Source organism: Scleropages formosus, chromosome 9, assembly GCF_900964775.1.
Source record: "Scleropages formosus chromosome 9, fSclFor1.1, whole genome shotgun sequence".
NCBI classification, from domain to species: Eukaryota; Metazoa; Chordata; class Actinopteri; order Osteoglossiformes; family Osteoglossidae; genus Scleropages; species Scleropages formosus.
Window position 1 is genome coordinate 8,821,505 of NC_041814.1, and position 16,914 is coordinate 8,838,418.

The window sequence follows — 16,914 nt, forward strand, 5'->3', positions numbered from 1 at the left end:
ATGGGACAAGTGGTTCAGACTGTGTGTGTGGGTGTAGATATGTACAGCTGTGCTGATAAGAGTAAAAGGTCAAATACAGTGGTGGTACCCAGAGCTATTATAGCTCAAGTACTAACACTCAAACCTCATTCCTGACACAATCCATACCTCCCACTATTATCAGTAACCACTTTCACAATCAAGGGTGTAAACCATTCATACTCAACATTAGGAATCATAGAGGTTGAAGCACAGTGCACCCTGGAGAGGACTCTATTGCATCACAAAGCCATTTCTTTAGCCCTCTGTCTCACACGCACGTTCATTCGCAGTCACACACAAGGGTCAACTCAGAGTGAAAAATTCAAGTGAGCAGCATGTTTTTAAAAACATGGGTGAAAAGTTTTACCTGTCTGTCCTCCCGCAGAGGGGAGACGCTTCCAAAAACCACAGTACGCAGTATTTTACTACGGGAACACGAAAGCTAAAATTTCCCCTGTTCTCTTTCCAACGGGCGCTCACATGATAACGTCCATACACACACTGTTCACGTCACACACCCCCATTTCTCACTTTCAGCGTAAAGATGATGTTGTCTCGACCACTGGTGAAATATCCAGAAAGAAAATTCCACCTCGTAATCAAGCTAGTCCTCCCAAGTCACGATTGTTCCCATTTCCCTAACATGCTATGCTGTACTATATCAGAGGCCAAGTTACAAAGTAATGAGCAGTATTTTCAAAAGAGAGAACTTGTGTTCCACTTCCACAAAGCTCAAGGTTGTTTCCGGTCTTCCGCTGTATGCTGTCTTTCATGAGCAGGGCCCGCAGTCGCTAACGTTTTCTCGGAAAGTCTCAATATTTTTAACAGCTCCAGAAGAACTTGTCTTGTTATTCTATTTTATTGACAGTGCCTTCCTGTAATTAGTGTAGCTGACGAAAACTCCTTTTCCCACATTCACGGAAGAGGAAAAAATATTTGTGAAAATTTTCACAAATATTTAAATATATTACAACAAGCAAACGCCATGCAAAAAGGTTACATATTGACAGAGAGGGGTTAGAGTTACTGTGGACACTGAATGGGGTTTCGTGTCAGTGAAACATTATTCACAGCTGTATATTCAATTGTGTTACACATATGTTCAATTATATTAACATGTTACAGCATTAAAGATACCAATATTTTAATTTTATGAAGCAGCAATATGTACAAATATAGCTAAAAGTACACTAACAACTCATTGATAGTGTTTTGTGGCTTCATCTGGAAACTCACCGGTCACTTTATTAGGTACGCCCGTTCAACTGCTTGTTAACGCAAATATCTAGTCGGCCAATCACATGGCAGCATCTCAGTGCATTTAGGCATGTAGACATGGTCAAGATGATCTGCTGAAGTTCAAACTGAGCATCAGAATGGGGAAGAAAGGTGATTTAAGTGACTTTGAAGGTGGCATGGTTGTTGGTGTCAGATGGGCTGGCCTGAGTATTTCAGAAACTGCTGATCTACTGGGATTTTCACGCACAACCATCTCTAGGGTTTATCCAGTGAGTGGCAATTCTGTGGGTGAAAATGCCATGTTGATGTCAGAGGAGAATGGCCAGACTGGTTTGAGCTGATAGAAAGGCAACAGTAACTCAAACGTCCACTCGTTACAACCGATGTATGCAGAAGAGCATCTCTGAATGCACAACACGTTGAACCTTGAAGCAGATGGGCTACAGCAGCAGAAGACCACACCAGGGTGCCACTCCTATTCGCTAAGAACAGGAAAATGAGGCTACGATTCGCACGGGCTCACCAAAACTGGACAATAGAAGATTGAAAAACATTGCCTGGTCTGATGAGTCTCGATTTCTGTTGAGACATTCAGATGGTAGGGTAAGAATTTGGCGTAAACAACATGAAAGCATGGATCCATCCTGCCTTGTATCAACGGTTCAGGCTGGTGGTGGTAGTGTAATGATGTGGGGAGTATTTTCTTGGCACACTTTGGGCCCATTAGTACCAATTGAGCAGCGTTTAAATGCCACAGCCTATCTGCACCACGTCACAAAGCTCAAATTATCTCAAACTGGTTTCTGAAATGTGACAATGAGTTCACTATACTCAAAAGGCCTCCACAGTCACCAGATCTCAACCCAATAGAGCACCTTTGGGATGTGGTGGAACAGGAGATTCGCATCATAGATGTGCAACCGACAAATCTGCAGCAACTGCGTGATGCTATCATGTCAATATGGACCAAAATCTATGAGAAATGTTTCCAGCACTTTGTTGAATCTATTCCACAAAGAATTAAAGCAGTTCTGAAGGCAAAAGGGGGTCCAACCCGGTACTAGCAAGTTGTACCTAATAAAGTGGCCGGTGAGTGTACATAGATTACTTAAAAAAGCAGCTAACATTCATCCCAATACCCATCTTTCTGTGGATATAGATTTCATTACAACATAATTGATTCGCTGAAGGATTCTGACAGGAGAAACAAAGCTCCAAACGGTAGACTATATATATGTCTTTTGTAGCCCATATATTCTCTGTGAAAAAGGGAAATACACACACACACACACATTTTCAGAACCGCTTGTCCCATACGGGGTCACGGGGAACCGGAGCCTACCCGGCAACACAGGGCGTAAGGCTGGAGGGGGAGGGGACACACCAAGGACGGGACGCCAGTCCATCGCAAGGCACCCCAAGCGGGACTTGAACCCCAGACCCACTGGAGAGGAGGACTGCGGCCCAACCCACTGCGCCACCGCACCCCAAAAAGGGAAATATTAAAATTAATTCTAAATGGGCTTATTTTGTGCAGAGAGTGATGGAGGTTATAAATCAACTGTGTTGTCAGGTTCCAGCATTTGCCTTTAAGGAATAACAACACCAACCAACCAATGTCTACAACCGCTTGTCCCGAGCGGGGTCACAGTGAGCCAGAGCCTATCCTGGAAACACAGACGCAAGGCCGAAAGGGGAGGGGACATACCCAGGATGAGACACCGGTCCATTGCAGGGCACCCCAAGCAGAGCTTGAACCCCAGACCAGCCACACAGCAGGAACCAGCAAAACCCACCGCGCCCCCACAACCCCCCAGGCTGAATGATAATTATAGTTCTTTATGTATTGTATAACTATCTAAATAACATGGGGGGCATGGTGGCACAGCAGGTTTGCCTGGGTCCTGGTCTCTGGCAGGTCTGGGGTTCGAGTCTTGCTTGGGGTGCCTTGCGATGGACTGGTGTCCCATCCTGGCTGTGTCCCCTGCACCCTGTGTTGCCAGATTAGGCTCTGATTTGAGGTCATCTCAGCTATATAAATAGCTATAGTTATTTTTTACTGAGTTCTTTATAGGGTGACAGTGTTACAATTAATAAGAAACACATTCACCTGATGCTTTTCTCCCAAGCAACTTACAATTATTTACCCATTTATACAGCTGGATAACTTTGGTTATTAAACAAAAAAAAACAGAACTCAGTAATGAGACCTGTTTATTATATGTTAGAATAAAATCTTGTCCACACACAGTGCACTTGGAGGGTTCTGAAGATCAAGATCAAGAAAATAATGACGAAAATAAAGGTGTACAGGTAGTGCAAACTGATAAACAAGCACTCTTCTGATCACTCTTGTGTGAGCCAGCTAGAAAACTACAGGCACAAATACTGTTCAACTAAATATGCTATTAAAAGTAGGTGACAATTTTGTACTGACAATGTAGAAAATTTATGAATACGATGTTCTCACACATTTTTTACAAAGCTTTGGGAAAAATAGATGAGCTACACAGTAATTTTATAGTGCAGGTGGCACAAGATATTTTCACCAACATTCTACAATCAACACACACACACACACACACACACACACATTTTCAGAACACAACAAAAATGTGAAATACGAGGGTGTCAAAAGTATCCACAATGTTAGAAATCTGGTCAATGCAAATGATTGCAGATACTTTTTAGACTTACCCTCATATAAAGGGTGCCAAACTGAAACTACAAGGACATTAGGTTTTAAAATATGTGGCACAGCGGCACAGCAGGCAGCTCTACTACATCACAGTACCTCTACCATTTGGCTATTGCAGGGGTACTCAAGCTCAGAGGCCAAGCGGGCCACATTTAAAACCACATAAAATGCAAAATTACAATTTGCGTCATAAGACTTTATTTAAGACAATATTTGCAGTTTTACTGATTTATAAATGCAGTTTATTACTTATCTAAGTCTTGCTTGTCCTTGTCCTATTTAAAATAATACTGAACATGAGAATAAAAAAAAAAAATCTGGAACAAAAAAGTGAATTAAGTTTGTTTTGCTATATTAATGCATAAAAAAAAATGCATTCATACTCGAGTATTAAACAAACTCAGAATGTTCAAACTCAAAACATTCTTGATCAAAGGTAGTTCACAAGCCCTGATGAAAAGAAGTCTTATTCCTTACTCTGCTACACACTATAGAAAAGTAGTGCTTTCAGTCAATATACTCTGAATGATGTGTTTTAATTAAGGGGGGCGCGGGGGTTCAGCAGGCTTGGCTGGGTCCTGCTCTCCGGTGGGTCTGGGGTTCAAGTCCCGCTTGGGGTGCCTTGCGATGGACTGGCGTCCCGTCCTGGGTGTGTCCCCTCCCCCTCCAGCCTTGCAGCCTGTGTTGCCAGGTTAGGCTCTGCGACCCCGCTTGGGACTGTGTGTGAATGAATGAATGAATGAATCGTTTTGGTACAGAACGTATACTAGTGATGGTTCAGTTCTTCCCTCTGCACGGAGCGTGTTCGGGCTTACAGTGTGTGAGCAAAGCGAATACCATGTTTCGCAGTAAAATTGTGTCTTTCACTCGAAATTACTGGCAAAAGGACTCCCGAGGGATTTTTTTTACTATGAGTTCTCCACAATTCATAAGGTGTCGCATTGAAAGGGTCATAGAGCTACTGCAGGTTATCTACTACACAAATACGCTCGTGACTGCGGTAAAAAGATTAATATTATTCTACATTCCACTGACAACGAAATAACGGACGAGTTAAGCTTCCAAATATCGGGAAAATAGAGAGAATATCGATAACTTTAAGTTCCACTTCTGGGTTTAAATCAGTTGCCTAAGTTAATTATTTCAGTTGTGGTGGCAGCAGGCAGTGCCTTGCTCAGGGCTATTGTCTTGTCTGAAGGTTGCTGGTTCGAGTCCCAGTCCTGTGGCACTACCCTTGATCTCGGTATACGTGTCCTGAACTGATACAGTGAAACGACCCAGCTCTGTAAATCGTTACGAAGTACAGTAGCTCAGCTGAGGAATGGCTGTCATTTTTTTCATATACAGTATATACATATTAGCTCAGCACGTGGCGATGTGACGTGTTAAAGCAGAGTGCGCGGTCGTTTGAAGCTCCGGTTCCGGTTTTGGATGGGGATAGGACAGTCAGTGGCGGTTAAGGGGTGGCCGGACATTCAGTTCATTCTTGTGCTGTTCTGTCTCAGGGACAGGTGAGCCACGGTATGGACGCTCGTGGGCTCCGCGTCCACCCTCGGACCCGAGCACAGGTCCCCCCTGAGCGCGGACCTGAAGCTCCTGCGGAACTCCTCGTTCTTCCACGTGTACAGGAACGGGTTGAGCACGAAGAGCGCGCAGAAGACCCCCCAGGAGGCGACGCGAGCGCCGGGGGGCACGTGCCCCCAGAAGCCCACGAGCAAAACCCAGAGCAGCGGTTCGGTGCCCAGCAGGAAGACGCAGCACACGGCCAGCACGTAGAGCCCGAGGCGCCGGTCCCTCCGGGGGAAGGTGTAGGGCAGGTTGTTGACGATCTGGAAGTTGAGCACGCTCACCCTCTTCATGCTCATCTGCACTTTGCGAAAAATTTTGAAATAGCAAAAGAGGAGCACGACAGACTGGCTGAGGATAGTGAGCGCTAGTATGGCTTGCGCGCAAGGAGAGTTCGACAGCACGGACCAGGGAGCGGACGGATCATGTGCGCATCCTTCCGCGGGCGGGTGCCTCGAGGACGCGAGGCAGGGCAGCAGACCCCCCAGCGACAGCAGCCAGGACGCCGCTATCATCCACCGCGCGTGTCTCCGCTGGTACAGCCACACGTAGGTGGCGGGAGCCCTCGTGATGAGCACGTAGCGGTTCACGGCCACCAGGGAGTGGGACAGCAGGGACGCGGAGACGCCGAGGAAGAGAAGCGCCTCGGCGAAGGCGCGGTGGCCAGGCGCGAGACGCGCTGCGCCGGACGCGAGCAGCGCCTCGTGCGGAGCCCAGCACGCGCACACGAGCAGGTCGGCGACGCAGCCGTTCACGATGAAGGCGTTGCTGGCGGTGCGCAGCGTTTTGAAGCACAGCACCAGGTAGACGACGAGCGCGCTGAGCGCGGTGCCCAGCAAACTCATGAAGGTGTAGAGCGAGGCGAGGCTGATCTTAGTAGCGCTGTCCACCTCGCACCCGCCCAGACGCTGCGAGTCGTTAGACACACTCAGTTTGGCAGCGTCGAAACGAGACATTGTCATTGTTCAAATTGTTGTGCTCAGTACGTAACTGTGTCCGCTGCTCCTTGAGACGCCGGAAGCCTGCGAAGATGAAGGCGTTTCTTTCCGCGCTCACCTGCGCCAGCGAGAGGAGGAGGAGGAGGAGCACGGCCAAACAGCCCGGCTTTTTCGGAGATAGTTACTACACATAACCTGACGTTCAGGAATAATTCAGACGACGACGATACACCCACTCGCACGTGTGGCTTCGCCCAATACTGTACACTCACTCGTCGTTTCCTACTTGAGACGCGTAAGAAACCGAGGCCATGCAGCTTCAAACACACCCATCAGTACCTTTACTGAGGTCAGCTTAGAAATTCTGTAATAGGAGCGCAAAAAAAATCTTCTTCGCCAAAAATTAGCCCCATTCTGATTCTCCCCACGAAATGTCGGCAAACGCAACAAATCAAAAGCACAGCAGCCGCTTGTTTATTTTTCCTTCACATTCAACTCTCCGTTCACTTAAAAAGACGTTTTCCCGGCTATTTATCCGGTGAGTCGCTTTAGTTTTCATTTAATAGGTACAGGCTGTCGTTGCTAAACCACCAAATATATATAAAATAATAAGACAACTCGAACACCTGCCACGCGCTGCGGGGAGAACTTAGTGACACTGCTGATTGGTCCGCTCCACTACGCTGAGTCACGTGATCTTACGGAGGCGGGACCTCGGACTCACCGCTGAACCAATCCTATGAAGCCTTTGCAAACTTTTCTTTTGAACTGGCTTTTCTTCGGAGGTTCGATGCGTTTTCTGCTCCTGTGTTTATACCTACTACGTCACAATAAAAGCCTAATAATACAGCTTAATTCTAGGTTTTCTTCACGGTTAAATAACTTAAAACATGAGGAAAGCTATGATGAAATTAAAATTTGCTATAAGACTTTATTCTAGTTTTATGAACAGCTCATACACCGCAGGGTCTTTATCGCTCTGAACTGGAGACATTTGAGGCAAAAATACAGCATGGACACCAGTTTATTTTATTATCTTTTATTAACATGAAGTAACAAAGTATCTTAAAAAGAAAGTAAAAGATACATAATCTCCACTACCTACTAAACATTGTTGTGCCAGACAATGCCCTGTGAGAGTCAAACAGTGGAGTAAAGGGAGGTGAGTTTCAGTGCAATAGAAGATGGTGCAGGAAGAATGTATTAAAAAGTGTTTCATCTTAAATGCCGACTGCGTGCTTGATGGTAAACTTCACAAAAGTGGCCAGCGACCTTTGCACCACAAGCCTGTTTGGCAGCAGCTGATTTAGTACGCTGTCAAAATAGCTTAATTCAAACATACCTCCATTTGTTCACCGGGTAGCTTCTGTAATCAGGGATAAATTAAATATAGTCAGTCCCTGACTTATGAACTTTTGAGTAACAAGCTTTTTGCCATTACCAAAGTATTTTGTATATATTTTTCATAAATAGAGCAAGCACACCGATTCAAATCACGCAAAAGCTTCACCCGCTTTGCTGATACATAGTAACCATGGGCACTGCCTGCTGTTTAACACCTTGCTCTGGTTCAGGCCACAGTCCTTTAGCGTGCCGTTTTATTTACGGCGGATCATAAATGCCTAAGGAGGTGCTTAGGTGTGTGGATGACACATTTACCATCCTGGTCTCTGCAAGCTGCTTAGTAGGGAAGGGGAGAGTTCATGGTTCCACAGTATTCTGGTCCAAAAAGCCTTCCTGCTGCCTCAGCCCACAGAGCTCTTTGTGTTACTGATGTTTACATTTATCCATTTAGTAGACACTTCTCTCCAAAGTGACATACAATGCAGAGTAAACAAAACAGACATTCAGAAGCAGATGTGATTCTCAAAGTACAGCCACTCACCACCCTTTATGCTAGCACACATTACACAAGTAACTGCATATAGAATTAGAAATAGAGCACAGAACTATACAATTGATGACAAGGCCGTGGACCAATGTTTTTCTCATTCTACTAATGAAATTTGAGTAACAAACCAACTCTTGGTTCAAGTCAAAGTCATTATTAGAGGACTATGGGAACCTGCCTCCCCCCCCCCGACACACACACAGTTTCAGTTTCTTTTCAGTTCGTCTTGCTGCTGGAGAGCAGAGCTTCAGGCCATTTTAACTCTGCCACAAATGAATTTTAGAAAACAGACTGGTTTAAAAAAAAAAAAAAAAAAAAGAGTTACAAATTTCCAAAGATACAAATATTTCCAAGTTTTTGTAAGTCATTGACAAGCATATATGAAAAATAGGTATAAATTACCATGATTGGGAAAACTGAAAATTCGTACAGCTGTTCTATACTGCAAGTGCATTTATTATTTTTTAGGATAGCTAATCGTAGTGATGAGACCTTCATTTTTTCCCTCCTTTCCATAAAGATACTGGGGGGGTACGGGGACGACTGCAACAAATCTTTCTCTTGGGAAGTAAGCCAAATCACTGTTTGGAAAGATAGCTGAAGGATGAAAGGATTTCGAGAGAAGCCTGGGATTGTTTGCTTATTTCCACAAAAAAAGTGAATTGCTTCTATAGCTTTTGTAGTGGTTGAATTTCAAACAGCCACATCATAACATGCCAATCAAAACACACACACAAAAAAAAAACAAAAAAACTTCTAATTAAAACTAGAGTGCTTATTCTACCTACTCAATGTTGAGTGCCTAAACCCTATAGAAATCTGCATTTCAGTTATGCAGACACAAAATAAAAACATACTGAATCCATAAGAAATTTCCAAATTAGAGCAAGGAACTGCTACATTGCCTATTAAACTGTCTATGTATTACTCAGTGTGGTTCATGCAGGTCCTCAAGTGCAATTATAACTTTGCTACACCTTAAAATGGAAATGCTGTTTATTGCTGAATATATTGCACATATACATTCAAGGACCCGTGTGGAGAATTTTGTGATGGCTTAAAAACTGCCTTACTGGGAGAATCGTGAATGTTTAACCTCAGAATATAATACAAAGTAGAACATAGTTAATGAATTTTATTTTCACATTCCCTTTTTGCACCCAGTTTATATTTTATCTGAAAAATTTCCATACAGCAAATACACCTTTTTTTTTTTTTTTTTTACATATTGTATACATTTACGTAGAGCAAAATACTGACCTACAATAATGTGATTATACCATCCTATACACACTGCATGAAAAAATATATGTCTATATTTCAATAGCTGTTCTCTGTATGTAAAGAGGTAGAATACTTGCAGCAATAAGATTCTCCCAAAGTTTATGAACAACAAAAGCACTACCTTATCTGGAATGTAGAGTGCAACACCGCAAAACAGATCAACGCAACTGCTGGCTTCCGCTGTGCCAGCGGATAAAATAAGCGTGTTGACCTGTGTAAAACAAGAATACAGTCAAAATATTTCTAGGATACCATTTTGATGAAGTTTTTTTCCTTCAAAAAACAAGATTTGCTTTGGAAGTACAGTATTTCCCACTATACTAAAGGCATTGTTAACATTCTCTTCCAATGAACCTTCACCTTTTAGCATTTCAGGAGGAAGGCAGCACAGTTCATGGTAGTATAATAAACACTTTGAGCAGTTTGTGCCGCAGACATACGTGTTGATCTCATTATAGGGTGAGGATGCATTATAGAAAATCTTAAAAATGTGACATTTGATTTAAAATGTTTAAGCACGTTTAAATGCAGACCTACCAAAATAGCTGCACAAAGTGCATGCAGGTAGGCTAAAGAGATATGGATTGTAGAATCTGAAATTGAAAGTAAATATTTAGCAAACCCTTCTTGTAGTAGAATAGAACTTCTATTTCCAATTATTAACCACAACCAAGCAGCAACATATATCACTACACAAGTTTTTTGCAAGATACTAGGGATGTCATACAGGAGTTCTACTGTAAACACTCCCTTCTGATTGTTACCTTTTTATGCATTACATTTGTGTGTCACTTTCTATACAAGTGAAAAAGCTCTTGTACCCAAATACATCAAGGGCTCACTGCTGTTTTTACATTCATCCTCAATGCACAAAATGCATGTTGTCTTATTTTGAAAATCTAATGTAGTTCATTTTAATTTGTCCTCAATTTAAACAGGGGAAAAAGAGGAAAAGTAATCATTTGTAAATGGGTGCCACAAATAGTCATAAGAGAAATGCCATGAACTTCAAAGGGCATTATTGCTGTTAGAATAACAGCATAAATTGTGCTTGTTAAACCCAAACTAGTCCTCATATAAATTAGGACTAATTTGCAACATTTAATTTCAGGGAGAGAAGAATGAAGAAACGACAAGTGCAGAATCTAATGGGGGGTATAGACACAGTTTTCCAAAATCTGCACTTGTCTTCATTTAATTTCTGCACCCAAAAGGGTTCTCTGGTCATTCCCAGTTACAAATGTAAGGATTGTGGAAAATGTTACCATAAGTCTCTCTGTGATCACTTTATGATCCTCTATCCCAAAGTATTAAAAATATATTGTATGTTTCTACAGCTTCAATCAGCACCATGAATACTGCAGAAGTTAACCTGTTATTCTATATCCCATCCCCTGAAAATTTCACCCTTTTAAAAACCTCACTGAGTCAGTGTATATAAAGTACAAACAAAAGCATCTCATGAAAACCATAATACAATCTGTATACACACAAACATTTGTTATCCAAGCTTAAAAGCTGCATGTGATTTTTTAAAAACCAATTTCTAAAAAAAAAAAAAATATCCCTATTAAACACAAATGTCCATGATTATGACAGCTGTACAAATGCTACCATCATAGGTTACAACATTTCACGTGAGATGCCCCCCCCCCCACACACACACACACACACACACACACACACACACACACACACACACACACACTTATGTAAGTGAAGCAGGACACTTAAGGAAAAAGGGGGGGGGGGAAATGCACTGAAACACTTGTGGTCAAAGTTCAGTCCTGAACAATCATGTTGTCAGTGACCTGAAGCTAAATGAGACAAAGGCCTCAGACAGCCCACTACACTAAAGCGAGTGAGGAACCCACTGTCCTGACAGATGCTGCAGTGTCCCTTCCTCTCAAACAGCTCTGAGTCAGTTCTTCCAGCCTCACAAAAAGGCTGGCTCAGCTGGGCACTTCCTGGTTTTTTTTTTTTCTTTCTTTCTTCCTCTTTCCAGTCTTAAGAAGCAGTTGGTGGCAGACTCCAGTCTTTGAGACCTGCGTAGGAGTCTCCTCTGTGGAAGGGAGTGAGACTATGGTCTTCAGTGCAGCAGGGCCGCCTTAGTACTGAACATATTCAGACTGAAGGGACTAAAAGAAGAGAGATAAGGTGAAGATTAAAATACAGCTACCTACATGCCTGATCACGTAAACATTTTTTGAGAATAAAAGATTATGTAAAAATGCCTTGTCTTTCACAATAAAACAAATTCATAAAGAAAACATTAACACGGCTTATTACAAATGCCACTATATCCAAATAAGAATACAATGAATAAGAGAGAAGTGCCTGAATAGGGAAACCATACAAATTCCCCAAAACTGTCCAGGATACAATCTGTTGTGGGCATTAGTGGGACATCACAGAGGTAATGAAGAAGGGTGAATGGTGTGGGGAAACAATTCTTAAAGGAAGGAAGGAAAGAATGAAGGAAGGACTAGAGCAACTCTACACACTTCTCTCACTGTGAGCTTATCTTCAGCCATTCAGTTATGTAACTGGCGTTGGCGTTCACTATAAAGGCCAAGTGAACAGCTCTCCAGTGAGAGAGAAAAGCACACTCGTGTGTCCGGGCCAACTTGCTTCTCTGACCACAGAATCCTCAAAAATAACAAAACGCTCCACTGATATACTCTACTGTAAGTAAATGCATACTACATCTAGGTGATGTACAAGAAGCGTATTACAGGCATTTTCACATCCTAGTCATTCTTTTAGCGCCCAGTGAGCTGCAGTACTGCTTATTCCATTTTATTCCCTAAGGTTATTATTTTTGACCTTTTGTCTGCATTGTGGAAGGAAAGTGTTTGGCTTTTAAGTGAGTCCTCAGTCAAAACAGCAGCTGAAATAAAACAGCTGTTTTTATTTCAAATTCATGAATATCACATCCGGTTAAAGTCTTAAGGCAAATGTCAAGGGTTCAGGAGAACATTCCCTGTAAGGGAATGTGCAGCTTTTGGAAAAGCAGATATGGAGTTAAATTTAACAATATAAAGAAGGACTCTGAAGTTTAAGTCCCCATGGCTCAGTAGTTCTTGCAGTGACGTGACAGTGATGGCATACTCACTCTCCCAAAGAACAACTACTGACTGGTCATATGATTAGGTTAAGTGCCTCTATAGGAGCAGCCTGCAGCAAAGCACAAATAATTTCACTTGCATTTTGACATTTAACATCTTTGAGATGCATCTACCGACTTCCCACTTCAAATATCAACATAGAAGAGTCTTCACATGCAAAAAGGAAAAAGCTACTCTTTTTGGCATCTAAGCCCTACATGCCCAACAGCAGCATTTTAAGACATGTTAGTAGCTTTCAATGTTAGAGCCAGAATAAGGTTTAAGTGAAAAAAGCAGTATGAGATAGGAAGGAAAATCAGCAATAAACACAGGAACACTTCTAACAGGCCCATGATGCAGAGGACCCTATATTTCTGTTGAACAGATTTGTTTTTTTTTTAGTACCAAGGATTTGCCTTAAAATCTTGTTCCTGTAGCAGAGTATGTATAAAAACATACAACACACAATGTCAGTAGGAGGGGGGAAAATTTAAAAATAATATATATATTTTTCTCATTAAATTAAAAAAAAGTGTCCAAGGGGTAGGAAGTGTAATTAAGTCCCGCAAGTTCTGGCTATTGACAGCTGACAAAGGTTTGTGGAAGATCCAGCATGTGCTCACAGTGATGCATATAGCAGGAGCCCAAAGAATGAGATCTGCAGGCATTTAGGATGGCAACAAATTAAAAAACGACAGATACTGGCAACAGAAGTTCCACTAGATGCTTTAGTCTAAATATAGTAAACGCAGAGGGCTTAATGAAGAGGACTGAAGACAATTAGTTGAAACATTTTTAAAATGACAAAGCTGCTGCTGTTGGACAGGAGTGCACACTTACAGGAATGGACCGGCTGAGGTAGCGTGAAGTAGGGGCTGTTAGCCCAGAGTACATCGGCGATCTGTAGCGCGCTAATTCATCTGAACCTGACCTCCCTGGGTGGCCAAGTGCAGCGCTGTGGTTACGATTGAAAGCTGTGGCCTTGACGGGGCCACTTGGAGCAGCCAGCGGGACTGGAGAACAGTTATACTGGGTGTTGTTATTGACCTCGAAGTGGAAATTGCAGGCAGGCGGCACAACTGGGCCACTGGTGGTGGTGTAGCCGTGGCCGGTCCGAGGCAGGGGACTGGTGGAAGGAGGGGAGGAGGGCGAAAATGAAGGCAAGGCCAGTGTCGCCGGCCCCTTAGCATTGTTGGCCTCATCTTCCGCGGCGTACAGGTTGCCCAAGGAGCTGGCTAACCTGGAGCTCGTGGAGAAGCTAAATCGGGGGACACAAACACGGGAGGGACATGCGATGGGGGCCGGGGGGGTCAAACAAGCACAGAATCAAGGCACAGGACACACTGACAAAAGCACAACCACCACAGGGCTCAAAATGGGGTTGACAGTGAGCACAGTGGCTCCAAGAAAAGTACAGAGGGTGTGGGCAGGGGAGAGGGAATGCATAAGCACCACTGTCTTGACTCCCTCCTGAGCTGAATAGAAGGCTGGGGGCACTACATCCCCAGAGATCAAACTCTGGTTTCCGAATATAAGCTTGTTATGGAAACTGAACCCCAAATCAGACTGCTCTACCTTGATCTGTTCCGCACAAGTTTTTTTTCTGGCCTGCACTTCAATGCGGACGTGCCAGGTACCAATAAAGAGTTGTGATAGACCCCCATAACCTCATCTGAGAGACTCACACAATAAAGCCAGTCACACAACCTCTACAGTTAAAACTACAGAGCAGGCAGGTAAGGAAAAATAATTCCTTTCTTTGTAATGAAGACTAAAAGTTACAGAAAAAGTCAGTAGTTCTCTGTGAGAACAGCATTAAAAACCAAGCAGTTTTAGTTGTACACCCAAAAGAGTGACAATTATTCATCTCTCATAGTGCTGACTTCTTGCTTCCTGACGACATCCCCTCATTCCTATTAAAACAACCCTGTCTGAGGCTCTAACCTGGCTGCTCTCACAGCAAGGGGTAGTCACAGAGAGGGAGAAACACCACCAAGGGACTGAAGAAGAGAAATCAGAAGGAAGGAGAGACAAAGAGAAGGGTAGTTAGAGAAACCCAGTCCAGAAGATGAACAAGAGTAAAAACAGAACAGAGACTGTGACAAGATGTACAAAGAAAAAAAAAGACAAAGGAAGCAAAAACTTCAATGAAGTAACAGAAATGGGGAAAGGAAAGCATGAAAGAAAAGGTGCAGAATCAAAAGGTGGGCTATGGAGGAGCGGGAAGTGGTAGGAGCCCACCTCTTCAGGTTGGAAGCCGAGGAGGAGGAGCTGTGGTTCATCCTTTTTGCAGAGGTGGCGCTAGATGTGGATGCAGAGGACAGGACCTTGGATGATTTCATGGGAGATATGGAGCCTTGACTGCTTACAGCTGGGTTCATCCTGCTGGAAAGCAGAGATGTGCAAATTAGTGGCCCACACAGGCAACTTTCTTATGGCAAAATGCACATCAAGGCACAATGCATCTTACATCCATCAGAGCAAACAATCAAAGCTGGGAGGGAATGACTGCTCTCATTACCAAGTTGCCATGTATTAATAGAAACATAACTATTTTGCAAGGCAGTATATGGATTTACTTTGAAATTGATGTGCTGATAGTCCGGAAATTATTAATAATAAGTATTCTCATGAAAAGTAAAAGTAATGTTTATGCCTCACGTAGTTCTTAGGTGGGAACGAGTTACACAAAGGACTTCAGGTGATGACACATAAGGGCCTGGAGCCATGAAAAGCATAGATAATGAAGCTTTGATAACAAAAATGCAATGACATGTGATTGGGGAGTGAACAAGCTAGGCTTTTAGACAACAGTATCAGGGCCTTTTCATGACAGCCATCCATCCTTCCCACACTGGGCTTTGTGTTGAATGGACCTTTCTTCAGGAGTACTACACATTTGATGAGCCGCTGCTTCCTGCATCAACCTTAATTTATCTTATGTAAAGGGCAGTAAGCAAAGAGGCCTCTTTCCAGCACTCTCCTATCCCTCCTATCCCAAAGTCTCCCCATCAACCCCCCCCATTAATAACGTGTACCTTGTTGGGAGGGGGGTTGTTGTGGTAAAGGCTCATTTCACTTAGTGCTCTTAATGGGAGATTAATCAAAGATAGCACATTTGAGGAGAAACACAAATTTAGACACACAAATTAAAGCATCCAGTGTTCCTGGCCTCACTATAGATTCATCTCGTAAGATTAATGCATTTATGCCCCCCTCCCACACAGTGTGCTTAACTCTGATCAGCTCAAGTACTGGCAGAGTCCACAGCCAAGATCTCAGGTACCCTGTGAATTGGGACACTCAGTGAGGGGTAGATTTGTGTCTGGAAACAAGAGTCATAAAAAAAAAAAAAAAAGCTATAAAACAAGTAGACAGAACAATTTACCTGAACGGCTGTGATGAGGACCTAGTGTGCATTTTCATGTCTTCCAACCTGAAAGAGAGCCAAGCAAATGACACAAACAGGAAAGCCCTTGCTGCATTCACACTATAAGCCTGAGAAGTGAACCTCAATGGACAATTTATGCAAGCAGTGACTGCACAAGTCTGATTCATATGTAGACAATGAGCATATTCGGGGGGGGGGGGGGGGGGGACAACTATTAAAGAATACACACACACACACTTTCAGAACCGCTTGTCCCATACGGGGTCACGGGGAACCGGAGCCTACCCGGTAACACAGGGAATAAGGCCGGAGGGGGAGGGGACACACCCAGGACGGGACGCCAGTCCGTCACAAGGCACCCTAAGCGGGACTCGAACCCCAGACCCACCGGAAAGCAGGACTGTGGTCCAACCCACTGCGCCACCGCACCCCCTTTAAAGAATACAATTAACATTTGTAAAGATACCAGATAAAGTCATGTAAGGTGTAAAAACATCATGATTGTGAAAGGCAGATGCAACACATGGAAAGCAGGGTAAAAAATGGCTCAGTGATTCTGACGTAGATAATTGGGATAATTTAGCTTTGTATTCCACTGGCAGAGCTGCTAAAATGCCTCTTACACAGGCAGAACAGACAATTAGAATTAATCTGAGAAACAGAATTAATTTTTCAAAAAACACTAAATCGTTGACAACCTGAACACAGAAAGGGCTGGAAGACCTTCAAACTGTGTGACCCAAAGACCCAGCACTGGAAGATTGGAACATGGTTTCTGG

General features: G+C 43.3%; 2 protein-coding genes across 10 annotated transcripts in view; both read right to left on the reverse strand.

Moving 5' to 3' along the window:
* Positions 1-4,644: 4,644 nt before the first annotated feature.
* On the reverse strand, positions 4,645-8,670 carry gpr88 (G protein-coupled receptor 88). The gene has a single exon (XM_029254616.1). It carries the CDS (start codon positions 6,484-6,486, stop codon positions 5,434-5,436), a length of 1,053 nt encoding a protein of 350 aa, XP_029110449.1. The 5' UTR covers positions 6,487-8,670; the 3' UTR covers positions 4,645-5,433.
* Positions 8,671-11,619: 2,949 nt separating this feature from the next.
* The window catches only part of cdc14ab (cell division cycle 14Ab), a 33,201-nt gene continuing 27,906 nt past the window's right edge, over positions 11,620-16,914 (reverse strand). For 2 of the 9 annotated variants that reach the window (XM_018726830.2, XM_018726835.2), the window contains 3 exons: positions 16,133-16,180; positions 14,986-15,129; positions 11,620-14,002 (listed from right to left, as the gene is read on the reverse strand). In XM_018726830.2, the coding sequence (XP_018582346.2) occupies positions 13,540-14,002; positions 14,986-15,129; positions 16,133-16,180 (655 nt within the window). In that variant the 3' untranslated portion in view covers positions 11,620-13,539. Of the gene's footprint in view, positions 14,003-14,688; positions 14,745-14,985; positions 15,130-16,132; positions 16,181-16,914 lie in introns of all 9 variants that reach the window. The other 7 variants (XM_029254954.1, XM_018726834.2, XM_018726832.2 and 4 more) reach the window with 7 other exon arrangements.